The sequence below is a fragment of the Xiphias gladius genome, chromosome 22 (genome assembly GCF_016859285.1).
Source record: "Xiphias gladius isolate SHS-SW01 ecotype Sanya breed wild chromosome 22, ASM1685928v1, whole genome shotgun sequence".
NCBI lineage: Eukaryota > Metazoa > Chordata > Actinopteri > Istiophoriformes > Xiphiidae > Xiphias > Xiphias gladius.
The window spans coordinates 19,204,550-19,231,496 of NC_053421.1; the positions used below are offsets into that span (position 1 = coordinate 19,204,550).

The window sequence follows — 26,947 nt, forward strand, 5'->3', positions numbered from 1 at the left end:
CATCATTTCAGTTATATTTTTATTAAGACAATGACAAAAGTACTGCTACAATGTCTGCTCTGAAAATATTTACATAACCTGTGCAAACAAAAGTCTCCTAAAATACTGCAGGCATGAAGAAGAAAGATTTCACTTTAAGACTTTGAAATTTTTTCCTGCGATGCTTCTGCCTTTAATGTGTCTTTACTTTTTCGCTCGGTTCCTTTCTCTCTCCTCCCGCTCATTGGAGATGGTATGAACAATCGTCTCCAGCGCAGGGTACTGAAAGATCCTTTTCCTCTGTGGAGTGGAAAAAAAGAGATGCAAAATTATTAAAATAAGCAGCACGACATAGAATTCAAGATCTCATGTGTGAATGCCCACCTACGTACATGGACTTTAATTCATTTCTGTTCAATTCAGTTTTGTATGTATTTTTTACTCCTTTTTTTTATAAATAAAATGAAAAATCTGTTAATGAGATAAAGTGATTTATTTCTAGCAAAACTCATGCAAACGATTTTCTGGAATCAAGTGAGATCAACAAAGACAATAACCTCCCTTGTTTGAATATTTTGCATCTTGCATGGAAAAAAAATTAGTATAAATTAGTATATATATTGAAACTGAAATTATCCCACACACACACGCATAAAAAAAAAACAAAAAATGCAATTTTACACTAAAGTTGAATACAGGGTTATATAGGTTTTTTGAATAAACCACAAATATTTACCCTTTGATGGTTCTTGTACATCTGAGCCAGAATCAGTAGCAGAACAAAGAGGAGAAAGCTGAGCCCAACCACCGCGGCAGTGTTATGTGAGAAACCTTTCGATTTTTGTCCATTCAGACCACCTGTAAAGAAAAACACCAGAAAAAAAGTCAGATAAAGGTACAATATGACATTTTGTGTGGACAGCAATCTTTATCTTATTATTATACAGCAGAAAACAATACAATCAAAAGGATAGAACTTACTCATCAGTTGAACATGGTATGTTACGTTTCCCAAAATGCCTTCTTTGCCAGAGAACCGACATGCCCATTCGCCCTGGTTTTCCTCTGACCCCTGGCTGATACTCAGAGTCTTCCCTTTCTGGATGAACCCAACTGACTGGGTGCCATTGAGGTCATAGGTCACATGAACCCACTCATAGTCGGTGACCTCACTCGCATCGGACAGTTGGCAGGTCAGCGTCACAGAGCCTTTTTTCTTGGACGGGACGCTGCTGTCAACTGAGGGGAAAAACAAGACAATAAAATTTATTGTAGTTGGCAAAAAATACAGATTCCCTGGATTTTTACTCAAGCTTAAACTGAATCCATGTAATCTTACTTTTGGCAACGATGAGCTGGATATTTCGACTCAGCCTTTGTCCTTGTACAGTCCCAGAGCATCTGTACCTGCCCTCATCCTTAAACTCAACCGCTTTCAAACTGGCAGACTTGTCCCAAGCGAGTTGAGACGACTGTGAGGATGGAGAGAAAGAGCTAGGAAGGCGGCCGGGAGCAGGTTTAAAAAGAGACCCAGGTTGCAGTTTCTCCCAGACTGGTAAAGAGGGGACTAAATCATTGGAGAAGACACAGGGGAGTGCGGCTGCAGATCCCACTGAAGCATACACCTTGGTGTTGTCATTGGGTGGTTTGATGATTCCTTTAAGGGAAATAAAGATAAGAGGCGAGTTTAAAGAACATATGCCATGAAAAATTATCATACAACAGCTCAATTTCTTAAAATATTTGAGTCCTCTAGGCATTTCTTTTTCATCAGCATCTCACCTTTTACAGACAGAGTTGCTGAAGCTCGCCCCTCGCTGCCCTTGTAGCCCACCACACAGGTCCAGTTTCCTGTCAGCCTCGCAGTTGCCTTTACCCTCACAACGATTTTAGAGGTGTCTCTGTTTGAGGAGATTCCAGTCTGAGGCACAAATGGGCTGTTGTTCAACATCCAATGCACAGAAGCCCCATGAGGCCAGGGAGTCACGTTACAAGTGACTGAAACATCCTTCCCCAGTATGGGAACCGATAGAGAGAAGGACACTATGAAGGACAGGTGAGGATGAGATTAATGACATTAATATGCAGTTTCACAGCAGCAAAGTTCTGATAAAGAAAATCACATACAATCATGTAAAGACATGAAAGCCCTTAGTTCATGGGAATGTTTATGTAAACTAGAAATTTGAGATTCTGTTATGAATGTTTTTATTTAATTCTCTCAGCATATACTCAATAATACGAGCTAAAAATAAAGGGTAAAGATCTTCACTATCTGATGAATTACTATGAGTCTTGGCATGCTCTCAGGCAGAATCAGTGCTTTTTTTTTTGCAGTGCATGTAAAGACATTCAAAATATCCAGTGTTTCAAGGCTGTGCATAAGTTTATTACCTATCATGATTCTGAGCATGACCACGTTTTCAACAACTTGGACTCCATTTTCCACGCTGCAGGAGTAAACCCCTCCATCCTCCTCCCTCACGTTGTTGATATGCAGGCTGTAGTCGCCTCTTTCAAACAGGGAGTTGGGGCATTGTACACGTTGGATCCCTTTCTGTGACCAGCTAGAACCCCAGTACTGCAGACCACTCTTTTGCTTTCTCCAAATAGTGCTGTGGTAGGAGGTGTCACAATAGTTCAGTGTCATCGGCATATCGATAAAGGTTTTTGTTTTGAAAAGAGGGATGTGAGGGTGCTTGGAGATGGACAGGAGACAGGGAAGACAACATACACAAGTGAGGATTAAAAGGAAAAAGTTGTGTCTTACCCCTTGTTGGCTTTACTCCAGATGATGAAAGGGGAAGCAAGCGATGTGGAGCTAGATTTACAAGGTAGTACAGCCTGAGAGCCTGCTTCAGCAAACACCTCTGTTACCTTACATCGAGCTCCTGGGGAAGAAACATATCAAATTTATTTCAGAAAGTTTGCAACCAAAAAAAATCCATCTAATGTACTTTTTATCACAAAATAATGTTAAAAAAAAACATAAAATGACCTGTTATCAGAGAGGCGATCATCCCAAAGATGAAACACTCCAACAACATCATTTTGCTGTTCAAATAAATCCACAAATTATTTCCCTGTAATCTCCTTCACTCACTCTAATGGGTTTATTTTCCACCTCCTAAAGTCTGCCTTTCTCTTTGCCTGACGTGCTGGGCTGATGAGGTATATATATGAGCCCGTGGGTGCTGATGGGGGTGGAGTGTCTGGTAGTTCCTCTGTTGATCATGTGACTTCAGCTACAAGCCAGGCTTTGATGCGGTCTGACTTTATCAGCCTGGAAACTGTAAGACAGAGATGCAAACAGGGAGACCCACTTCCTCCCACGGATTCTCTCTACTTCACTCTGTTTCCTTCTTCACATCAAATACCCTGTGTAACAATATGTAAAACTGTTTAATTTGCAAACAGAAGCATACACAAGTTAAAATGCATTGTTTAAGACTTGTTTGAAGTTTGCTGTACTGCAAAATAAAGCTCCTTTTTAGAAATGCTTTGGTGCCAAATAAACAGAAAGTTACATCATAATGGTTCTCCACACCCTGCAGTGAATGCTACTTGTTTACAAATATCTTCTTTGTCAATCAAGGAAGCTCTAGTTGTTGCTTTGAAACCGAGATGGCAAAACTGCCACTCTAAACCACTCTGTCATTCCTCGTCACTACCAGTCAGTTGTGTCTACAACCACTAGTTAACTCACAGTTCTCAGCATCATCAACATCATCAGCATCAACAGTAAGGGAATAAAGCCATTTAGTAGCTAACGTGGTATCTTGTTTTACTGGATATTCGTGAAAGTGAATCATCCCCTCCATTCTCGCTTCGTTTTCCTTGTCGTCAATTCTTGTAGGACTGCCACTACAGTAGAAACACGCCTAAACTGCCAGACAAATATTTGCTTATAACCTACTATTTTATCATATTGTGTCAAATATCAAGCAAAGGGATTTTGGTTCATTGTAAATACCTTAGCACTGGTGGAAGCTGATAGAGGAATGTCTTTTTACTATACTCTATTCGATGCTTAAGATGGAAGATGTTGCACGCTTATTTTACACTTGGTGCTAGTTCTGTCTATGTGATTTCAGGAGGTTTCAAGATTTATTGGCATAACTATTTTTTGGGGTTTTTTTACCCTTATTTCTAGTGACACTTTAAGAATTATATAAACATGTAATATATGGTTTATAACAAATTAAAACTCAGTTGCAAGCAAATATAAGTGTTTATTAATGTATTTGTCAATAACTATATCTCCTCCTGTGGTACTATAGTAAAACTATAGTAAAACATAGTTGTAGTCATATAAAATCTCTTAATATGAGAAGTGATAACTGTTGCCAATATTGTACATTAATAAACACTTAAAATGTCCTTATATCTGTACATCTATATCTATACATGCAGTATGTTCCAATGATTTGCCAATAACTTGCCATATCAACACAAGATGATGTACAATATCCTCTAGACTTGCACTGGCAATGCACAGAATATTACCAGGCCCTACACAAAGTGCGTTGCATAATGATGAGGTTCTCCGATACATCTGGGCGGCTCAGACATCTGGTTTAGCTGCAGTTAAGCTGCGGTTCAGCTGTACTCACTTTGACACCACAATTATGTATTGTTTAGCACACAGCCCATATCTGTCTATCTATCTATCTATCTATCTACCTTGAAAAGGATTAGATAGATAGATAGAAAGTCACACAGATGAATAGATACACCTCAGAGTGTGTGGTTGACACCTCAGAGCTGTTTTTCGTCATCTTGTGGAGACATTTTCCTTGGTAGCAGCTATGTGACTGCTGGGTGAGTGATACTGTAATTTAAATCTTTTCATCTCCTCCACCCTTCCATCCACACTTCCCCCTCACATCAAACACTTCAGCCTTCAAATTTAAATCGGTGTCATATTTGTTTCAGGCTGTGGCTTCAGCTTGGTGTTTTCACATAAAAAACAAAACAAAACACAACAAACAAAGAGAAAAATAATAGTTCAAACAGTGTCTGCGAAAGCTCGGTGTTGGGGGCATGTGTGTGTCACTCATTGTGAAGTGGTCTTTCTTACAGCTGAAGTTTAGTCACTACCACTGTATCTGAATATGAGGTGAAGGGACTGTGAAGGAAAATGCCCCTCACATGGAAACAATTGAGCTTCGAGTTCGAAGGAGTGCAGATGATTATGTTAATAAGGATGAACTTGGAAAATAGTCAAATCAATTTCTTTCTGTAGAAATTCAGCAAGTGAGTAGTTTTTTCCTGTGCCCAGTTCTCACTGAATTATCACTGCTCTTGACTGTGAAAAGAGCCGTGATCATCACAGCTCTTGTCTGTGACAAGAGCCGTGATAACTCAGTCAGTTTTTTTAATTTGACATCAGCATTCACTGAATTGTTATAAACACACGCTTTGGTTGATTTTCAATAAGTGATATGATTATATCCTGGTATGTGTAGGTGAAGATGCATAATGTTCCGCTGAGTTTTACTGGCAGAGGAAGCAGAGCTGCTCTGCTGTGAAAATTTTCAAATTTCTTATGCCAGCATAAAATTTCTTATGTCAGCATTTTGTTCACCACTGAAGCTGAGACACAAGAACATGACTGTGTATTTAAAAAGGAAAAAATGAGGCACATAATAAAAGTTGCTTTCCAGACTATGCATTGGGCTTGCCATAATGCGAGAAATATTGCATCATATTTTTTATTGTATCACTACAGCAGATGCTAAGGGGTCTTTTCTGAAAAATCCTTTTGTGTTTTTTTCCTCTTCTACATATATTAAATAATTTTTACTTCACTATTTTGTACTGCCTTATATATTGTTACCTATATGCAGGGTTTTGCAGATGTAAAAGCAAGTGAAAAATCATTCAAATCAATGGTACAGACATACCCTTCACAGTTACAGTAAGACACTAAGCTTTCTCTGCACAGGCTATTGCAGCATGTTATGATAAAGCTGAATGGAATCTAATGTTTAACAATGTTTTGTCTGGTTTAAATTCCCACACACTCACTGACGTCTTAGCAAGAATGAAATAAAGACAAAGATATCTTTTGCTGCACTTGTTTCTTTGAAAATGACAAAATATTCCACCCAGCTCTTTACAACAGTAAGACTGAAAGTATCAGTCTGTGTGTCATATGTGTGTGTGTGTGTGTGTGTGTGTGTGTGTGTGTGTGTGTGTGTGTGTGTGTGTGTGTGTGTGTGTGTGTGTGTGTGTGTGTGTGCAAGAGAGAGAGAGAAAGATAGAAATAGAGAGAGAGAGCAAATAACAGCATGGATGGCTGCAGGTTTTCATGTTATTCCATCCAGAGGTTCAGCAGCAGATCTCTCTCAGTAAAACTGATCAGTGAAATCAGATTTTTTTTTTTTTTTTTTTTGCAAAGAAACCCCCCAAACTCAACTAATCCTAATCCTAACGTGATTATATCATCCTTTAAACACACAATGATACAATACTTAAGGCATGACATAGGCGATACACGTGTTCATGAAATTGTATCCAAGATTCTCACTGTGTAAGGGATCACTTATTTTCTTTTTCCCTCTCTTCAATAGTTAAGCATCACAGCAATGCAGATTATACTATGAAATTTGATCTTTTGAAGAAAACCATGCCTGAATTCTGTTCTAAGATATGTCATTTGTGTCCACAAACTTGTGATTTAACTTACTTAAACTTACATATCTGTTGAAGCTGCAGAACATGGGCCGAATGGGCTAAAGATAGCCAGTATCAGTAAGCTAGACATACTGTGGGCTATTCAATTTTATGAATTTATATGTTTCTCTACAGTGGTGGAAGAAGTACTCAAAACCTTTACCTAAGTTAAAGTATCAGTACAACAATGTAAAATACTCAATTGTAAGTAAAAGTCCTGCATTCAAATGTGTACTTACAAAATATATATATGTATTACCAGCAAGATATACTTAAAGTATCATAAGTGCTTGGCCAACTCTGTACTATGTACTAAATATACTAAGCAGAATTTAATTGTTGTAGCTGGTCCAGGTGCAGCTAGTACCAACACGTGTATCGCCTACATCATGCCTTAAGTATTCTATCACTGTGTACTTAAAGGATGATATAATCACTTTAGTATTAGGTCTTTTAGGTTCAATATCAGCTTTTAAAATACATTAAACAATCTTAAAAGTGGGTACACTCTAATAACATTTATGTGGGATTTTTTCATCTAAACTAGTTATACTGTTGTGTATTTGAGGGATGGAGTAGTGAGAGTTTGTAGGGTTTTATTGCACACTCACTCACACACACACACACACACACACACACACACACACACACACACACACATATACTTACCCTAGGGGCCGGTCCCCTCCAAAGGATCACAAGATAAATCTGGGGAGTTGTGAGATGATAAATGGGGCTGGGAAGAACAAAATCAAAGTTCTGCTACACATGTTATTAGTCTTTTTTATCAAATATTAGATAATTTTACCTGTTTGGGCCTTGAACATTTATTTAAATGAAACCATCTGAGAGATTTTGCGGAGAAATCATTTCCTAGACATCTAAAACCTGTGACAAGAGGCCCCAAGTAGACTCTGCCCTTTTTTTTCAGGGTTTTTGTATTGTATTTTTTAAGTTTATGACATTTTTTTTTATGTGAAATGTTAATCGGAAAAGTAGCAACTACAGCTGTAAGATAAGTGTAGTGGATCAAAAATTACAATATATATCCCTTTGAGATGTAGTGGAGTAGAAGTATTATGTAACAAAACATGGAAAAACTTAAGTGAGTACAAGTATTTCAGAATTGTATTTACAGTATATACAGTACTTGAGTCAATGTTTTTAGTTAATTTCCACCACTATTTGTCTTTTAAATTTAAGAAATAACTTCACTCACATTTACATTCCCATGTATACTCAGTTGGCAGTTTATTAGGTACACCTAGATAAAACTAATGTATTCTAATACAACAGCTCTACTATAAATCCTACCTGTGTGAAGGTTATAATGATCAGTCTCTTCTGAAACTGTTTCAGAGAGGTGTTGATTCAACTGAATGAGCATTTTGGAGGATGTAGCTTGTGGTGATGTTCAACTGTACTGCATTGTATATTGAGGTGCTTCTGTTATTTAGTCTACCCTTACTGATGTAAATGGGGTGGACAAAATAACAGGAACACCTTTCTGTATAAGCACCACAAAAACTGCCTCCAAAATGACCATCAAGTTGAATGTATACCTCCATGAAACAGTTTAGATAAAAACCCGAACATCATAACCTTCATTAATGTAGGATTTATTGCAGGGCTGTTATATTAGACTGCATTAGTTTGATCTAAGTGTACCTAATAAACTGTCAACTGCGCGTATTTGATGAATTTCTGGCTCCGGCGCCGCTACCTCCCTCTACTGGGTGAAAAACGCAGTAAAAAGGTGCACAAACCATCAAAAGATTGTTTTTGCACTGCTCTACTGACAATACGGTACCGGTGCAATGCATTGTGGGACACAAAGGAAGATGGAGGCTGCCGCTGGTAGCATGTTCAAGCCTCAATAACGTTTATTTTAAAGTGTTACGACTCTGCAGAGGCTTCAGTTTATGCTCCGTTGGTACAATAACAAAGGGACTGAACTGGGGTACGGTTGCTAATTGGCGTGGAAAGAGGTAAAGTTCACAATATTGACTGTGATATCATGTGCTAGCTGAAGCTATAGCTGAGGGGTCAATGTGAAGTTAAGGAGGAAAAACCCACCAGCTACCATGTTAAAAACATCGCTAATAACCGTCGAATGGCTAGTTTAGTTTACCCGAGTACACAGTTCACCTTCTGCCTGTTCTTATCGTAGAAAACGTCGGACATGTCTGTGCTGGGAGGTCTGCTGAGAGCTGGAGCGTCCTTCTGTCAGTCTGCCGGGACGCTGCTGCGCACAGCCAGGACCATTTCTACCGGTGAGCACTGTTACTGTTTTCGAACACTAAAGCGTAGCCTAAACCAGTTTGGTGCTAGTGTCACTTTTTATACATACAGTGCATGCTTTTGTTCAGTGGTGGAAGAGGCACTCAGATCCTTTACTTAAGTAAAAGCACAAAAGTATTATCAGCAAAATGTACTTAAATTGTCGAAGTAAAAGTTTGTGTTTTATCAACTTGTTAAATTTTTTTTATGTAGTATATTACAAAATCTTAACGTAACATTTTTTTTTATCTGAAAAGTAACAAGTTGCTAAAATTGTCAAATAAATGTAGTAGAGTAAAAACTACAATCCCTCTGATTTCCCTCTGAAATGTAGGGAAGCAGAAGTATAAAATAGCATAAAATGGAATAACTCAAGTCAAGTATAAGTACCTCAAAACTGTATTTAAGTACAGTACTTGAGAAAATTTAAATTGAGGAAGTAAATTACATTCTGCCACTGCTTTTGTTAATGTATTGATGACTATGCATGACCACTGCCAGATTAGATCTAATCAGACAAGACTTGATTGATATATGACCCCACCCAATATTTGGTCTTAGAACAGCACAAGAAACAGACCACAAGGATCCAAAACTAGTGCAACTACACTATAAATCTAAATTAGGAATCTATGTGCAAGTATAAACGGGTAGATGAGAGTAAGTAACAAGCAGGAAAGCTAGATACATCACTTTAGGTTAAAATGGTGCATCATGTGGTTTAATGTAGTTAGTTAGGCCAAGTAATATTTTTGTTCATTATCTAATATTTCTTGTGTGTTTGCTTATTTTTCCCAAACCGATTAATCATTTAAAATGGAATTTCATGAACCCCCAGTTAATGTTTTGAGTTTTGACATTGGTTTTTTTTTTTTTTGTCTTATTAACAGCCTAAGACACAAATATTTTCAATTTACAATGATACAAAACAGAGAAAAGTAACAAATCCATACATTTGAGAAGCAGGAACCAGTAGATGTTTGGCACTTTTGCTTGGTATATGGTTTAAACAGTTTATCCTTTGAAAAACTTTTTGCTGATTCATTTAATTTGGATCGATTTAATCAATTAATCTGCTAATCGTAGAAGCACTAAAAGGAGTATATGTGCGAAAGACACTCAATATGACTTGAAACAATGTGTTGTCTTCAGGTACATGCTGCCAGATCAGGATGCATGCCATCCCTCAACTGAAGAAGGTGGACAGGTGGACTGAGAAGAGGAGCATGTTTGGAGTTTATGATAACATAGGCATATTAGGCAAGTACCCTGAACCATTTAAGGCTTATTAGACACTGTGGAAGTTACCACACTTTTTTTATGTCTGTCTTGTTGAATGAAGACAGTTTCTAGTTGACCGTCTCAGTCCGATATAAAACTTCTAGGAGGTACTCTGCAAATATGGATTCAGATATGTTTTTCACATGATTATTTAACTGATTTAGTGTAGGAAGATCCAATGAAAGAAAACCAAAGTCCTGTGTTAGGTCATGTTTTGAGTTACTAGACTTAATTTTTCCAGAAAAAGGCTGAGTTGGGAATCAGTAAGTGTGAATACAGTCTCTCTATATTCTCAACAACTGCAGAATAAGTTTTTAGGAGACAGTTTTCATAAAAGATACATTTCGTAAACTTGAGTATGGGCAAATAAAGACCGTTTTAACATCCTGGCTCAAGTGGTGCCTTGCTGAGTTTGATCTTTATCCCAGGTCCCAACTCTTCACCAACCGTGCCATTTCCCACACTTTCACTTGCTTTCTCTCCTTTTCTCTCACACTGTGAAGAAACTGATGTCTTCATTTTTGTGCCTGCAGGAGATTTTAAAGCTCATCCCAAAGACCTTATTGTGGCCCCCTGCTGGTTGAAGGGTTTCAGAGGTAATGAACTGCAGCGTCTAATTAGAAAGAAGAAAATGGTGGGAGACAGAATGATGACTCTGGACAGACACAACTTGCAGAAGAGGATCCGTTTCCTGTACAGACGCTTAAACCGCACTGGCAAACATCGCTAAAATGAAACAAACCATAACGGCACATACATTGAACCAGCCAATAAGGACTGTTGGAGTCTAGTGGTGTGATTTCATGCTGTCAATGTGCTGTATATTTTCATTTTCTAAGTTATGTGCATAAAAAGAGAACTGATTTGTGTGTTTCAGAGTGGCATACTTCCTATACCTGCGTTTTCTTGACAAACACAAAATACATGATATACAATCCTGAAAATACATTATAAAAATGGACTGGAGAAGAAGCCTTGTTTTATTCCTTCTAGCTAATGAAAACTGCTTTAGGATCCATTAAAAACTTAATACATTGTAATTTTGTTAATTTTTGATATAAAAATCAGTAGAAGGTTTAATGCTTGAGTTTGGTCTAAATTCAGCAAAACCAATTTCAGAGTATTGATTGATGTGTTTATTGTTTTTACTGTATAAAGCCATATACTGTAAAGCTATAAGTGTGGACACCCAAACATAGTTTATGTGATTGTTGAACATGTTCTTCCAAAAGTATGGTCACTAATATGCTGCTACAACAGCCTCCAGTCTTCTGGGAAGACTTTCAGCGGGCTACAGGGATTTGCTCCCATTCAGCCACAAGAGTCCATTAACCAAACTGTGACAGCTATTTCTTTAGACCTCGCTTTGTGCACAGGGGCAATGTTATATTGAAACAGGAAAGAGAACAAACACAAGCTGCGGGCACAAAGTTGAAAACAGTCAGGACCTCGAAAGGATCATATGATAAATCTGAGCGGTCGTGAGATGATTGAAAAATATGGTAAATTAAAAAAAAACAAACGTATTTGTCTCAAATTTATTTTTTGTGACTTTTCCTTTAATTTTTGCGTTTTTATTGTCAAGTACTGGACAGTTACAGATCACCAGGCCTCTAAAGTTAAGCCTATACAAATAAACAATCTAAGAAGAAAACGTTGTCTACTGCCAGCTCAGGGACATATGCAACCTGTGCCAGTTTGGGTTCTGAGGAGACATTATTTTGATTGAAATGGTCTTAAGCCAAGGAGCTGGTGGCACTGGTCTAAAATATCATGGTACACTGCAGCATTAAGATTTTCCTCAAATGGAGGTAGTGGGCCTAGCCCAAAACATGAAAGACAGCTCCAGAACTGAAGTACATACAAGTATGTGGACTGTGGCGTCCACATACCTTTTGGCCATATAGTGTATCTGTGATGTACTTCCATCCTCCACAGGCCCTTTTGTCCTGAGACGTTGACCTGTTTTCAGTGACTGACTTGGCTCTTCTCACTTCTCTTAAATATGCAGAGAGAGTTGAGAATCAAAATGGAAACTGAGTAGAGGTCGTAGGCTCAAAGGTGGGACTCCGCCAGCAGCTAAACAAGAGCGACTGCAAAGGGAAATGTGGTACAGGGACAGGAGGAGGAGGGAAGGCGGGAGAATCCCAGGCCGGGCGAGGAAACAGTCGAGTCAACACTCTGTAGGCATTCGCTGTACCGCAGTGTCGTCCTGCCGCCCCATCCGACACAGAGGGCTGCAGTACTGCAAAGTGTGAGGGGAGAGAGAGAGACGAGGGGGGGAGGGGGGTTGGCTGAGTACCGCACTGTCGTTACGATTCCTAGTGGAGGAGGCAGGAGGAGAGACGCATTATTGCAGTAGCCTACAGTGCCATAACACTTTTCACTGGCGAAACTCCCGAGCTCCACACAAAACGCACGTCCGTCCGAGCAGAGACAAGGGGGCTAAAGAGATCGACTGCATTTTCATGACTGGACTTTTTTCCTCAATTTTGAAATTGCACGCATTTGCCAGCGGTTTTTTAGAAGGGGCAATTCAACATCCATCCAATCAGTGCTGCGTCTCGCCAGGGGCAGCTCTGCGAGGACCCAGCACTACCTGGAGGAGCAGCATCTCCGGATTTCCCTTGGATGGATTATAATCCAGAGGTACTTTTTCTCTCGATCTTGCATTGCTCTGTCCTCTTCACGTTAGGCTCTCCAGCCCGGTCACACGGTGAATTATCAGCAGACCCGTCTACGTGTGTCGGTGTTGCGGTACTTTGCTGACGACTTGCAGTATAAATGCATCGCTAGAAGGTCGGCTCCACTGCGCCAAGACCCTACGCCTCTGTTTACTGTCAGCGCGGCTCTGTAGTAACTTTGCCAACTGAACATTTGGACTTTTTCGGACCAGTGCACGGAAATTCACGTCTCTTTTTTTCCCCTGTGATCTTGCTGTTTTTTTTTTCTTTTCTTTTTCCTTCGTGCTGTACTTCAGACCCTCCCTCTGCTGCCTCACAGCCCGTCACCCCTCCTCCGCTGCCCGTGAGTCAGTTCAAACAGCTGCATAGAAGATGTGAGTATTAATGCGCCTTTTATACTGCGCTCTTTTCACAACAACAACATGAATAATCTATTACGTGGGACTGGATAAACATATTTTCAAATCTGTCAATTTCCTTGTGTGTTTTCCAATGGTGGGTTTGCAACTGAACTGATTTCTCTTTCAGCTTGGCGGATTTTGCTGACGCAAGTAAAAATTTCTGTCACAGCATCACTAAAATGTGTATTCAAGGGTTGACTGCTGTCACTCTAAAGCATTAGGTACAGATAAATTGGGGGGGGGGGGTAATTTTACACCATAGATGTAATAAACTGAGTTTATTACACATTATATTATGGATCAGAGGGTTTGAGGGACATTCATCACCTGCTTGATGCTGAGTAAATGATAAGGACATTTCGGTTCCTTATCTGCAAAATTGCTTTAATTGTCTTGTCCTCCAGCAGTGACAAAGTGATTTGTCTTAAACTCTCCCTCAGCTGATCCAGTGGTTGCTCTCCTGAGGAGCTTGTTTGCTCAGTTTACTCCTCCTGTACCCATTCCCCTTCCCCCTGCTGGATTAACCCTTTCCTCTTTTCTGCACATCACTTTCCAAACTCACCTTTTCTTTCTTTGCCCAATCCAACTCTCGGTAATCCATCACAGGAACTTCTATCCCTCTCTTTATTTTAACCAAAATCTTATCTCCCATTATTTTCTCTTATAGCCGACATCTTCTTGGGCAGAACTTTCTATTTCTCTCTTCCAATCTGTGTCCTATTTTCTTTCTTCCCAATGCATCTTCAATCCAATCACATTCTTCACTCTCACCTGTTTGTTCTTTCCTCTTTTCTTCCCCTCTTTACATCTTATTTCCTGCATTTGTCACCCTACACCCACACTCTCCTCTGCATGTGCAGTGTTTTTCTTTTGCTATGTGTTGGATTTCCCCAAAATGGCTTCATCCATCCTCTGTAATTGGCAAATTAATTTTCATCTTCCACTTCAGATGATAAGCTTTTACACAAAACCTTTTTTTTTTTGCTTCTCAGCATTAAATGGGGTGCCCTCTACATGCTGTAAACATGCAGCAGTTATCAGAATATCAAATGTATATTATTAATACATTCCTTGTGTTTCTTCTCAGGTCTGCCCCAGATGCCGCCGCCCCCGGTGCTCCAGGAGCCCCTGGTGCAGATGGAGCCCCAGCCGGCCCACCTGCAGGCCCACCCAACACCACCAGCAACCGCAGGCTACAGCAGACACAGGCCCAAGTTGAGGAGGTGAGCTGCAATGTGTCGATATTAAAGCAGATATTAAAGCTGCGCCAGAGATAAACAAACATGTAAAATGCTTTGTTGTGGCTCTAATGTTTTTTGGAAAAGTCTGGTCTTCTTAATATATAATAGCCTCTGCTGTAATTTGCAAATGGATGGTGACTACTTATTTATTCATATTTGTGATATATATCTTCAGGAAACCCTCCGTCCCCGTGTTGCTCTCCTTTAACCATGCTTGTTATTCCTCTCATCTCCCTTCCACACCACTACCAATTGCGTTCTCACCCATGCCGCTGTGGGCTAGGTGGTGGATATCATGCGGGTGAATGTGGACAAGGTTTTGGAAAGGGACCAGAAGCTCTCAGAGCTGGATGACAGAGCGGACGCCCTCCAAGCCGGAGCCTCCCAATTTGAAAGCTGTGCAGCCAAGCTAAAGAACAAGTACTGGTGGAAGAACTGCAAGGTGGGCACATTAGAGTGGGTCCATTAAACAGACTGATGTCACTGAAAGAAACACATGATGTATTAACAATATGCCTATTAGTATGTAGCATGGTGCATAGAGATAGAGTATGAATATACTGTAAAGCTAATGGCGAACCCAAATTAAGCGTGAATCCAATCTGCAGCTCTTTTATTTTGAAGCATCAAACAGCTGTTCAAGCTGAGGTGTGTTGAGGCGAACACACAGTGTGTCTGTTCTGGGGAAGCGGCTCTCCACACACTCATTTGTTAATGAGCTTCTGCGGAGGACTGAACAGATGCTTCAGGGAAAATGGGGAAAAGAAGTCTGTTATTGTAGAGTTTTCACTACAGACTCAAGACATACTCAAGAGATTACATAACTAAAGCACAACAAATGCAAAGAATCCCAACTGTCTTAATTGTTTTGTTGTTCGAGTTTCTCTGTTTGCAAGCACTGAACTCCACAAATATAATGTGTCTTACTGTAGATTCCTTTATAAAGGGATGTACCAATATAGTAAATGTCTGTTTTCTTTTTTCAGATGATGATCATGATGGGCATCATTGGAGTCATTGTGGTTGGAATAATATTCTGTAAGTGGAAGATAGTTTCATCTTGATCCTGATACAAATATTCATTGGTTTATTGGTTGACTGGTAGATATATAGGTTTCTATTAACAGATGACGTAATTTTAAAAAGTAGTTATCATTATTTGCCCACAGTTGGCCTGCCTGCTTCTGTTCTGACTGCTTAATTATTCACGACTTATTACAGTAAATTACTGATATAATACCAATAATTAAATTACCCGTTCTTTAGTAAAAACAAACATTTAAATACTACTTAAGAGGGAGAACTCATTGTGTTTTGTTTGAAGTGACGATTTGCCAGATCCATTATACTAATGACTTCCTCTCTCCATCATTCACAGTGTACTTCTTCTACTGAGCTCAGCCCATCAATACAGATGGATATGGACTTGAGAATGACATGAGAGGGAAGAGAAAAAAAAAAAGCAAGCGCCACTCCTACCCCTTTTATCCGTCCTCTCCTCCCTCTCTTCACACAGTCTTCCATCAAACCATCCTGCACTTACACATGACAGTAGTGTTTATAGGCGTCTCTGCTTTCCTTGTTCCCCTTCCCCCCCTTCTTATGTCTTTCTGTCACTGTTTTGGCGTAAAGTCTCACTCATTCTCTCCTGTCTCCGCACCTGATGTCTTACTGAAGGTTGCAGCAGGTAGAGTGAAAGAGGAAGAAAGAAAGGGAAGGAGGGAGAGAGCAAATCCTCGTGACACGGGAACAAACGGGGCTAAGCGCACTGAATGGAGCTTTGGGGGGAGAGTTACAATGTACAGATGGTGAATGTGTGCAGGGAGATTAAACAAGAGTTTGCAGTCCTTTCTACCCCTGATACACCAAAGCTTGTTCATAATACCTTTTTGAGTGTCCTACATTTGTAAAGTGATACTGATATGTCAAACTAACACACTCCTTCTGTCACCACTACCATCATTGCTGCTTACTAACACAAGGTCATGTTAGATTAAGATTATGATAATTTTTGTTGAATGTGCGTGTGTATGTATTTGTGATCCAAAGCATTGTAGCTAATATCTTTTTCCAAGTTTAGCAAATAGGCTTTTATTAGTAACTTTTTCTCTTCCTCTCCTGCCTAACTTTCTCTAACTTAGCCTCTTATTTCTGCAACATTCAGTGAGAAATATAGAAGAAAAAAGAAATGTGAAATGGGGAAATAGACTGTGTGAGAGTTTAAGGAAAGGAAGAAGTGATTGTGGAAAAGCAGTAAGAGCAATGCAGCATTGTTTTCTGTATGAATAACTGAAACTTAATTCTGGTCTGATAAGCAATTATTTATAAAGTAGCTCTATAACCATCCTTTGTTTGTACTGGGGTTTTTGTACCACAGGTGGTGGCATAGTTATATGCACAGCAAGGAAAACAGACATGCAGCCACTAACAGACAATCTACTGTATACATTGAACAGACCACTCCGACCCAGAGGAAGGTCTCTCAACTCTGACTTGGACAGAGTCACCGCCATAAACAGATGAATGTCCCATTACGAACTGGTACAAACGTCCAGTTGTTTTGAGAGTTGTGCTGACAAAGTGTGTGTTTGTTTGACTGTTGTTTTAGTTGGCCTGATCTTTAGAAAAGTAGGAAAATGGGAGAAGAGACTTGATTTGGAATCCCAGAGCCACCGGGCCCTCCCGCTCCCCCCTCACTCACGTAAAAACAGACTCAACTGTCACCTGCAGTACGGTAACAGCCAAAATGAGGTGTTTGTTTCTAACTTGCATGGCAAACAGTGTCCATAGTTTTGCCTATTTGTGTGACCTGTGTATCTGACATTTCCGAATCTAACTGCCGATTGTACATTTTCTTGTGTTAGTGGTTTAATGGACCTATGTATATTGTCTTTCTAATCTGATAATTACTGCTTATGCAATGCAATGATGCTCAAGTTTGCCAAATTTTAAATTCACTTGCTTTTGAGAGAAAAATAATATTCAGAGACTGCAAACAACTGCTACAATTGTGAACTGTTAAAAACATGTAGTATTGTATGAGTAAAACCATAGTACACATCTGTCAGACTACACTCCTGAAAATGTGTTTATAAATTCCTCCAGGTTTTTTGGGGGTTGCTGGATATAAAAGAAAAGCTAATTTTCTTCTCTTCTGACTTCTTTGGAGACTTGATAAAATTGTGAAAATATGAACAACTTTATGTGCAAAGTGCATTTATGCATAATTGTAGCGGTTAGCCAAAATTATCTGATGATATTGTGCAACAGTTTTATTGGGTAATTACCACAAAATATGACAACTTGAGTGATTTACAACCTGAAAATGCAATAAGAGATGCAACTGGATTTGCTAAAACAAATGCATGCTTACCACTTTTGCTGATGCCAATAAAGAACTCATCAATAGAACTGACAGCTGACCCTTGTTATTTTTTTATTTCCTTTAGATGATGCCAACACCTGTCACTATACAGATTCTGATTCTGACTTTTAAAGAAGTGAACTCACTTCTTTCTTTCTTTATTTGGTCTGATACAGCTCACAGATTAAGGAGAAAATTATTGCATTATCATTGAAAGGAGGAAGACCTAAACCTTCTGAATTTGGAGTTTTATCACAAAGCAGCTCAAATGTTCTATTTTTACCACATAATGAACAATACAAATGAGGAACCGTGGATAGATATTGAAAATCGCCAGTTACAGCCTAATAGTTTACTTCTAGCTCTTTTCACCAAGCAAAAAATTAAAAGAGTAAATTTTCTAATTAATAGTACATTAAATAATTGGAAAACAATGAAAGAAAATACTAGGTCAAGACATAGAAATACCCAAACATATACAAATTCGGAATAACCCATTGATAACTTTTCAAAATATCTAACTACATTGGGAGACGTGGATAAGCGGTGGAATTCAGAAATTATATTGGATATTATAAACCATAAATTCTAAATAAAAGGGATAAAAAGAGACGATTCGTAGGTGTTGTATACAATATTCTTACCAAATCTGAGAGCAATGAAGAATTGGTACAAAACTTATATAACAAATGGAGAAAAGATCTTGGTATGGCAGATACAAAATATATATATATATTTTCAAATTAAGTAATGTTTTCCTCTCACATATAAAATAATCACTAATTAAGGGCTGAAGTCAACCAAAGAAAAACTTGGTCGACTGAAATTGTACCTTCTCTTCAACCAGTCAGTCTGCATGTTATTGCTAGATTAACTAAATCGACCACAGTGCACTCTACATAAACATACTAAACATAAAAAGCTGGTATTTACAGCATATTAAATCATTTTAACCAGTTATTTTGTACTAAAATGATAAAAACAGACTCAGAGCCGACCAACGTCCACCTGACATTATTCATTCGATTGCAGAAAACAGAATTATTTCAACTGGTGATCCCTGCACAGGGTATGTGGAGGAATATACATTCAAAGCCTCAAGAGTCAAACACGAAAGTTGACAGAGCATCCTAATGCTGATACCGTTATGCTGTGATATGCAAACTGTTGTTTGCAAAGTTCACACTTGACTTTTTGGTCATGTGTTTTAACAAAATGCAGCCACACCGACGACTTCTTTGACATCGTTTCAATTAGTTTGGAACCGACTCTTTGAAAAGGGGGGTTTCACAACACTCCCCCTTTTTTACAGTTAGTTTATCCCACCCGCTGCCACGGTAAATAATAGATTAATCCTGGAAGGCTGTTGATGTAGCGCTTTTCTCCTTCTTAAAGTAACACCGGCGACTGTCCGACCAATTAGATTTTTGATCGGATGAGAGCATATCGACCAACCAATCGACCAGTTGACCGGGAGACTATAGCTCTACCACCAATGAAAATCTACATCTAATTGAGTATAAATTATTGATAAGAATATATTTATAAGTTTGACAGCAGCTCGTTCATATCAATGTTTAAAATGAGGCACTAAGAGGGAGTCCCTCTTTTTGGTATTATGAGAAATTAGAAAGTCTTGGGAAAACATTTAAAGATGAACACGAAAGAACTTGTAACACTAAAGTTGCTTTTTCACCAATGATTTGTCTCTTTCAAAACAGTGTGTGCGCGCGTGTGTGTGTGGGTGTGTGTGAGATAAGTATGTATGTTTGTGGGGGTGGAAATGCAATATTGCCTGTGACTACAACCATACGTGATTTTAAGGTACTTGATGATGAGTTACTCAAACAGGGCTGAAATCATGAAATTTGATTTCCTGAGGAAAGGACTATTATGTCGTGTAATGATCTGATACCTGACTTCAAATAAAAAATGTTGTGGACCAGTCATACACTGTCTGGAAAGGCTGAGAGTGCCTACTGCCCACACGTGCATGAGTCAACCTAGTCTTTACTACCTGCAAACTTCAGAGTGTAAAATAGAAACCTAGGTCCTGTAATGAGGTGACATTGAACAAAATAAATACTGTGATTGGAATAAAAATGTTTAAGAAAGCGAGTTATGTTTCCCACAGCACTACACAAGCATATCAGAGGGCAAACACAGGTCAGAGATGAAAAAAAAAAAAGATACTGCAGTGGGTAATTTATGTGTGGAAAAAAAATGTTTTTCTTGTTTGTAAGTATAGTTTGGAAATTAAGAGGTGGGTTATATGCCACGAGCCTAAAATTTAGTATTTCGCAGATTACAGAAATGCAATCTCTAAACTTGCATAGGTAAACCACTACCAACAACACTCAGCAACAAATATATTAAGCAAATATACTGTACAGCTAGATATTAAAATACAGTAATTATCTATTATCTATTATCTATCTATTAATTATCTAGATTTCCCCCAAAATTTTATTTTCCTGTTCAATAGAAGGCTAGGAGAGTTAAAAGGACCAGTGATGACTTTTAATGAAATCATTAACTTAAAAACTCACAAATGACACAAAGGAAGCCTCCCTGGGCTCAGTTTCAAGTCAGGATAATCTAATGGAAAATCTCCTACTGATTTATCTCATAACCTGGTAGAAGAAAAGTACAGTGATGATAAGGAAACCCAGAACCCACATATAGGAATCTGTAGAGTGAAAGACACAGAGAACAGTTCAGGGTTTGTAGACAGAGTTGACATTGAGCACAAGATACAAATTACAGTACACAGTATGTAATGCAAATCTGCAATCTTTAGACTCGAAAGGTCACTGCTTTAGGTGCAAAATAAACATGATTTTTATCATTTCTATTCTATTATAATTTATAAAAAATGCTGTGGTGGTTGAGTGAGTTAAATCCCTTTGCTGTACAAACAAAAGAGGTTGTGATGTGACCCAGGCTATAGTTCCAAATCAACTGTGTATTAGACTCCACTCAAATATTATATTTTGAGATTTCTAAATATTAAATTACACTAAGACATGTCTCTCTTCAGCCTAGACATTTTTTTTCCCACACTAAAATGTAAACCTGTAAAAAACCTACTTACATCTGAGTGGTATACATGAAGCTACAGTCTGCAGCTAGTTAGCTTAGCTTAGCATAAAGACTGGAAGCACAAGGATAGCCCCTTTTAAAACCACAACTTGTGCTGTAGGGATTGGCCTTATATTTATCATACAGCCATGCGAGTGGTCTCAATCTTCTCATCTCACTCTCAGCAAGAAAGCAAATATTTCCCAAAAATGCCTAACTATTCCTATAAAAATATAGTTACACAACAAACAACGGCCTTACTTAATTACCTGGTTCTGGACTTTCTACGACCACACTCACAGAGAGAGGGGCGTCCAGGGCTGTGTGAGACACCCTGCAGGTGATTTTGGTGCCTGGGGAGACACTGGGGGGCACAGTGAAATGAGATGACAGGGAGAACGTCCCATCACCATGGTGCCGATGACTGGAGAGAGAGCCCTGATCTGGAAAGACTGCAGGCTCTGTGTCTGTAAGAGACAGGGATAACCACTCCATCTGAAAGGCAGAGAAGAACCGTAAACTAGTAAACCAGCATTTCTTCTTTAGTTTAGCATGCCGCCAGCACATTTACTTTGAGATTTACCTCAATGTAAAAGACTGAAGAACAAATGTAAATGCATCTTCTATTTTGGTCAAAATGAATTAAACTAAATAAACACCTGATCCAATGCTTTAGCATAATGCCTGTTGATCATCGTCTGGTAGGTTTATGTGTTTGCCATCTGTACTTAAAAATTAATAACTGAAGTTTCCTGAGATTTAATGTCTGTATTAGATGTTAAATGGTAGAAAAAGGATAATATATAAGGCTACATCTAAGGACATAGTTGGAGACCTGAACATCCAATGGGTAGTAGTTATTGCAGTGACAGCTCAGTGTCTGACGTGTCTCTGACTTCAAAACCAACTTCTCCTTTGAGAGTGAGACATGGGGCGGTTCTGAAATGAAAGGGAAACAGAGGAAGAATTGAAAGACTTGCTAGGGATGCTTCTGAACTGAGAGATCAGATGAGTTTGACACTTACGAATAATATGGAGCCTAATGACCTGCTGTGCATGGAAAAGGCCTAAACTGACTGTACAGATGTAGGTCCCCTCATCCAAAACCTTCAGCTTGCTCAGAGTCAAAGAGGCGTTACCCTCACCAACAACCTTGGCCGCATCCACGCTTGAGCCCCTCCTTTCTGCATGCACTGAAAACATAAAATGAGACAGGAACAGACAAAACAATCACAACTCAGGGTCCTCTTAAATGCCTGTTCTGGAGATTTCAACCACATCACATTGTCCTGATCAGCATATTGTGTCTGCTCAGTTGCCATTAAACTGCAGATGTTCAAACTCTCCATGACTGAGCACCTCTAGGGCTTCTTAACCATGTTTACTTAAATGTTAGCTTGACACTTGACAGTTAATTCTTGACCATGGAAACAGCAGTTCTCAACCTCACGGTTTGCCTTCTCACTTGTTCTGGAGCTTTCGTCCATACTAAGACAGAATTTTTTTGACATTCTTAGAGGGGCACTGTGCTTTTCATTCCCTCTCCATTTGTATGCTATGTGCAGGTTTCTGACATTTAGACATGGCTCTTAAAGTTATCTAGTTAGCCTTAGAGCATGTGGTCGAACAAATCAATCCATCAAATTAATTGTTTAAGTTTTAATGCCCATTTATCATGTGATGAAGATGACTTCATTCACAAAGTAGATGACTGACAGACACGCTGATGTCTTGAAGATGTAAGAGGCTCGGAATTATAATTATGAAGGAGGTAAAATCCCATTATCAATGTAACATGTCTGTAACTTTCACATATCTCTATTTGTCTCAGTTACCTCTTCATCCATGTAGTAGTTCTTGTGGTTTGACAGCTTATTTCATGTTACAATATCGTGCTAATTTATGAAACTTGAAACTGCACCTTTAAATTTTTTTTTACTCATTTTAATACATGAACTGATTTTCATATCAATGGTTAACATGTTTGTCTACCCCAATTACTGTATGTAGAGTTTAAATGTATCTTTGTTTAATGTCAAAGGTATTTTGGGTATAAAAAAGTCACTTGGCAAGGCTTTTGTGTTTGTGAAATTTGTCAAAAATGTCCTCAAAGCCTCAGTAGAAATTTGCAATTTTACATTTACTAATGAAGTTTAATGCCACTGAAGCAAACCTGCACTACTGTACCATCTTCATCATTGATGGTACCTTCAGAGCCCCAAGACCCACTCCTAGCTCTAAAGACCATGAATAAAAATGTAGAGGCCATGCACACCTGTTCACACCTAGGGCACTTACCCACTGTGCTTCCTTCTGCATCATCCAGCCTTGTCTTCATGTCAAGCACTCTCCGCCCCTTTCCTCTGTGTTGCAGTCGCCATTCAATGGCCACTTCCTGCGATAAGGGTATCTGAAGCTGCTTGAAACCACAGTTGAGGAGGACATCACCTCTCAGAGGCACAGATACAGACTTTATGTGGGAAAACACCAGGAATATTACTGGGGGACAGAAAGCAGAGACAACAGGAGAGACAAAGTAATGAGGATGTCTTTGCCTGTCTAACAAAACCAGGAATGGAAAAGAGTCAATGAAAAGACGAAATATGAAACACTGCATCTCACCCTCAGTCAGCAGAGTACCCGACTGGCTAAGAGGCAGGCCCAGTTTGTTATGTATCAGCGTTGAGTGGTCCTTCTCCACCGTCAGAGTCTGCAGAATCAACACAGTGCTGAACTCAATTCCCTCCACATTAAGGGACGCCATGAAATAGGCTGGATCTGAACTCTCCCGGGATCCACGAGGAGAGTAACTGCTTATTTCACACATCACCTCCTGCTCATTGCAATCCGCATGGAGAAGCAGGTCTGCATTGGGGATCTCAACTGATGACACTGCCACAGAGGAATGACAGGAGACGTTCAACACGGACTGTGCTTATAATACACCAAAGCTTACACATAGCAAGGGCAGGGAAAACCTTTGGCCTCAAACAGGAGGAGGTCTAGATCAGGGACTGAGGGTGGGACGAACGGAGTGAGTGTTTCGAGTGATTCGTCAGAAGCCACTGCAACATCTCTGAAGACAAGAGTAGCTGGAGTCCGTCTGAAGGAAGCTCCACCTCCCATTCCGCCCAGTCCGACTCCCTCCTCCACCAGGGTGCAGGACAGCACTACATCTGCAACCCCATCACCTGAGAAACAAAGGGGAGATAGAAAAAGGCTCCTTCATAAGACTTTACTTATCATCGTCATGAATAAACGCTTAATGGATAAATGTCAACTTTTACAATAATATAGTGGAGGCTAACTACCTGTAACTTACCGAGAAAGTCATCCATTTTTAAACATTATCAGATAAAATCATACTAGTAGACTAGTACTAACGTGAAATAAGTGAAGTCTTTCATTTACAGGTCTATTATTTCCTAACATTTTGTGGAAAAAAAAACATGTAACTTGGAACTATTTTTAAGGAAAATAGAGACCAAGCTCTGAGATTTTAGGTATTTTAGTTTGTTTAGTTACTTGTTTTGAGTATTAGTTCAGTTGCTGGCTTCCATAAGAATTTCCTTAAAGAATTGCTCAACTTACTCCTGAGTAAATAATCATGAATCAATCGATTAATATTACAAATATATATATATATATATTTGTAAACTGACTAAAAGACTCTAGGTTACACCAGATAAGCAGTTAATTTGAATCAAGTACGCAGAAGTGTATTAAATGTTTCTATTTTACCTATAATTACTGGTATTTACTCGGTTCTTTCCATGAAACCGCCAAGAAATTCACACCAAAATAAGCTCTACAGACAACCTGAAAACTTTGTTACTGAGCTTGACGAATCAAACGAAGCTTCATTTACTTGCACTACTGCGTCCAGCATCAACAGGCCAAGATAAATACGCTTACCACTAACGCACACCGTGAAGTATCCAAATAAAATTACTTCGATCACCATCGTGGAGTCTGGATTCCGAGTTTTTATAAGTGTAAGGTTATTACGGCTACATAAAAGTGAAATAACAGCCGAGAGCACAGGAGCACCGCCGCACTTTCGCTTTTGATTTCAACGACTCGCAGCAGCTCGCTGCGTCGCTACGGTCTGTGCCTTTTAGAGCCGTTTCTTTCATCCCATTGATATTGTCAAACAGCCGTGCGGCAATTCATATAATCTAATGTAACAGTAAAGTCTTGAGGCCGTGTCTTGAGGCAGCAGTGTCCCGGGAACGTGCGCAGCGTAGCTTTGGAGGAGTGAAAGTGAAAGTGAGCAGACGGGCTCGTCCAATCAGAGAGCGGCAGGGAGCGGCTCGTAGGCCACTGTGGAAATGATTGGTTCCTTTTTTAGACTCACATACAATTTTTTTTTTTTTTTTTTTTTTTTTTTTTTAATGAATTACAATTGCTCTGCAATGGCAACTCTCATGTCGGTATGAATATGAATATGTTGTGAATATGAAGCTACAGTGCCATAACTAACATAAGTCATAGTTTTCCGAGGTCTAATGTCATTCTGCTAAAATGTCATTTGGCACATTTTACAGTGAGTTGTTGAGTGCTGGTGTTTTATGAGGAAAACGAGATTCAAACGAAATCGCCTAGACTGAGCACAGTAGCTAAGAACCTCTGGGGCTGAAATTGTTTTCTGCTGAGGTACATCATTAAATATCAGTAGACTTTGTATATATGAAGAACTGGTTGAATGATAGTTTTTTTTTTGCTTGAAGGGTATAGCGACTTGTAAGCCCGGAGCCATAGAGGACACAAATACTGAAATATTGTGAACTCAGTTCTGCTAGATGGTCTTGTTGATCCAGTCCAGGTAGATGGCAACTCTGGTATAGACTCCATATGTTCCCTGCTGTCCACAGTCAACCCCCCAGCTGACAGTTCCTGCAGCCCAGAACCGTCCATTGTCACTCAGGGCATAGGGGCTTCCACTGTCTCCTTTGCAGGAGTCCTTCCCAACTTCAGGGACTCCAGCACAAAACATATGTTCTTCTCTCCTTAAATGAAGTAATCGAATCACTGCATGTCTCCTGCTCCACCACAAGGAGGTGCACGTACTTCGGCTTATTTGTTAAAATCCGTTTGTTGTTGATTTCTGTAATGCCAAAGCCTGACACCAGTCTGAAAAGATATAGAAGACACAGTTCTGTTGAACTCAAAAGAAAAAAACATATTAGAGTCTCCTGTCTAGACGCCGGACAAGATTTACATGTTGGCACACCAAAGGAACAAAGCAAACAGAAGAGTGAAAAGTGAGGATTGAGTTCATTAAAATAACTACAAAGGAATTAAATAGTATTGTTTAAAATGGATTGTACAGCATTGTGAAATTAAACTTCACAGTTGTTTCTTTACCCCATCATGCCAGTGATGTATATGGCATCCTCTGCTGGTAAACATATGGGCATATGGGCTCTTTGCCCATCTATACTCAGTAGCACTTGCCAGGGGATGGTATTGTCTGGAGCGACACTGCCTCCAATCATCCTCTGATAGGCAGAGAGGTGTTTTGTTGGCTGGATGTGATGTACATAAATTAGGTTCACACAAGCACAGACTTCATATTCTAATTAGTCCTAAATTAGGTATCACAGGGATTTATTTTGGCAACAGATCAATACCTGGTGCGCATGTTGGCGTGACAACACTGTTGTGGTTGGATTTCCATTTTCCATCTGCTTCACAGGTGGAGGTAACTGAAGAGCAGAGGGAACAAGATAATGACATTTATTTTAAATTAAACTATATAAAAAATGTAATAGTCATATATTCACATGTATTAATATTGATATTTTTGGAATAATATATGTAAATATCTCACAATTTATGCCACCAAGGAGAGAGTAAAACGGTTCATTACAGTGATACTGGGCTCAGTATCAATACTTTTTTGTGTGAATGAATCAAATGGCTTTGACCAATGTTGTTTGTATCTCATTTATGTAT

The 26,947-nt window shown here is 39.2% G+C and overlaps 4 protein-coding genes across 12 annotated transcripts; 2 read left to right on the forward strand and 2 right to left on the reverse strand.

The window, feature by feature from the left end:
* Positions 1 to 21: 21 nt before the first annotated feature.
* On the reverse strand, positions 22 to 8,903 carry LOC120784092 (hemicentin-2-like). Of its 6 annotated transcripts, none has more exons than XM_040117562.1 (10): positions 8,806 to 8,903; positions 7,327 to 7,365; positions 2,978 to 3,033; positions 2,750 to 2,870; positions 2,374 to 2,594; positions 1,762 to 2,022; positions 1,319 to 1,636; positions 961 to 1,218; positions 716 to 837; positions 22 to 279 (listed from the first exon to the last, which is right to left on the reverse strand). In XM_040117562.1, exons 3-10 carry the CDS (start codon positions 3,027 to 3,029, stop codon positions 184 to 186), a joined length of 1,449 nt encoding a protein of 482 aa, XP_039973496.1. In that variant the 5' UTR covers positions 3,030 to 3,033; positions 7,327 to 7,365; positions 8,806 to 8,903; the 3' UTR covers positions 22 to 183. The 6 variants fall into 6 exon arrangements, with proteins under 6 accessions (XP_039973496.1, XP_039973495.1, XP_039973497.1 ...); XM_040117561.1 differs by having other exon boundaries at positions 7,327 to 7,393; positions 8,789 to 8,894; XM_040117563.1 differs by having other exon boundaries at positions 7,327 to 7,393; positions 8,806 to 8,874.
* On the forward strand, positions 8,451 to 11,111 carry mrpl51 (mitochondrial ribosomal protein L51). Its single transcript, XM_040117643.1, has 4 exons — positions 8,451 to 8,645; positions 8,828 to 8,930; positions 10,090 to 10,197; positions 10,752 to 11,111. The coding sequence occupies exons 2-4, from the start codon at positions 8,840 to 8,842 to the stop codon at positions 10,946 to 10,948; spliced, it is 396 nt and encodes a 131-aa protein (XP_039973577.1). The 5' UTR covers positions 8,451 to 8,645; positions 8,828 to 8,839; the 3' UTR covers positions 10,949 to 11,111.
* Positions 11,112 to 12,323: 1,212 nt separating this feature from the next.
* On the forward strand, positions 12,324 to 16,069 carry LOC120783994 (synaptobrevin-like). The gene is made up of 6 exons (XM_040117406.1): positions 12,324 to 12,470; positions 12,914 to 13,017; positions 14,391 to 14,526; positions 14,828 to 14,986; positions 15,531 to 15,582; positions 15,923 to 16,069. The coding sequence occupies exons 1-6, from the start codon at positions 12,324 to 12,326 to the stop codon at positions 15,937 to 15,939; spliced, it is 615 nt and encodes a 204-aa protein (XP_039973340.1). The 3' UTR covers positions 15,940 to 16,069.
* Positions 16,070 to 20,413: 4,344 nt separating this feature from the next.
* Positions 20,414 to 25,236, reverse strand: tapbpl (TAP binding protein like). 4 transcript variants are annotated; one of them, XM_040117581.1, is made up of 9 exons: positions 24,905 to 25,236; positions 23,968 to 24,180; positions 23,820 to 23,881; positions 23,612 to 23,699; positions 23,288 to 23,488; positions 22,015 to 22,182; positions 21,825 to 21,928; positions 21,259 to 21,484; positions 20,414 to 20,597 (listed from the first exon to the last, which is right to left on the reverse strand). In XM_040117581.1, the coding sequence occupies exons 1-9, from the start codon at positions 24,951 to 24,953 to the stop codon at positions 20,530 to 20,532; spliced, it is 1,179 nt and encodes a 392-aa protein (XP_039973515.1). In that variant the 5' UTR covers positions 24,954 to 25,236; the 3' UTR covers positions 20,414 to 20,529. The 4 variants fall into 4 exon arrangements, with proteins under 4 accessions (XP_039973515.1, XP_039973514.1, XP_039973516.1 ...); XM_040117580.1 differs by having other exon boundaries at positions 23,612 to 23,881; positions 24,942 to 25,236; XM_040117582.1 differs by having other exon boundaries at positions 22,135 to 22,182; positions 23,612 to 23,881.
* Between the last annotated feature and the right edge of the window lie 1,711 nt (positions 25,237 to 26,947).

Excerpts from the sequence above, each read along its gene's own strand:
- tapbpl (XM_040117579.1), bottom strand. The coding sequence starts at position 24,953 with ATGGTGATCGAAGTAATTTTATTTGGATACTTCACGGTGTGCGTTAGT. Across the intron at positions 23,882-23,967 it reads CCTCCTGTTTGAGGCCAAAG|TGTCATCAGTTGAGATCCCC; the intron begins GTTTTCCCTGCC and ends CCTCTGTGGCAG. Across the intron at positions 20,598-21,258 it reads CGTAGAAAGTCCAGAACCAG|ATTCCTATATGTGGGTTCTG; the intron begins GTAATTAAGTAA and ends TTCACTCTACAG.
- LOC120784092 (XM_040117560.1), bottom strand. The coding sequence starts at position 8,841 with ATGTCCGACGTTTTCTACGATAAGAACAGGCAGAAGGTGAACTGTGTA. Across the intron at positions 2,595-2,749 it reads TGGAGTAAAGCCAACAAGGG|CACTATTTGGAGAAAGCAAA; the intron begins GTAAGACACAAC and ends CTCCTACCACAG. Across the intron at positions 1,219-1,318 it reads CCAGCTCATCGTTGCCAAAA|TTGACAGCAGCGTCCCGTCC; the intron begins GTAAGATTACAT and ends TTTTCCCCTCAG.
- LOC120783994 (XM_040117406.1), top strand. The coding sequence starts at position 12,324 with ATGTGGTACAGGGACAGGAGGAGGAGGGAAGGCGGGAGAATCCCAGGC. Across the intron at positions 14,527-14,827 it reads CACAGGCCCAAGTTGAGGAG|GTGGTGGATATCATGCGGGT; the intron begins GTGAGCTGCAAT and ends GCTGTGGGCTAG. Across the intron at positions 14,987-15,530 it reads ACTGGTGGAAGAACTGCAAG|ATGATGATCATGATGGGCAT; the intron begins GTGGGCACATTA and ends TTCTTTTTTCAG.
- mrpl51 (XM_040117643.1), top strand. The coding sequence starts at position 8,840 with ATGTCTGTGCTGGGAGGTCTGCTGAGAGCTGGAGCGTCCTTCTGTCAG. Across the intron at positions 8,931-10,089 it reads AGCCAGGACCATTTCTACCG|GTACATGCTGCCAGATCAGG; the intron begins GTGAGCACTGTT and ends TGTTGTCTTCAG. Across the intron at positions 10,198-10,751 it reads TGATAACATAGGCATATTAG|GAGATTTTAAAGCTCATCCC; the intron begins GCAAGTACCCTG and ends TTGTGCCTGCAG.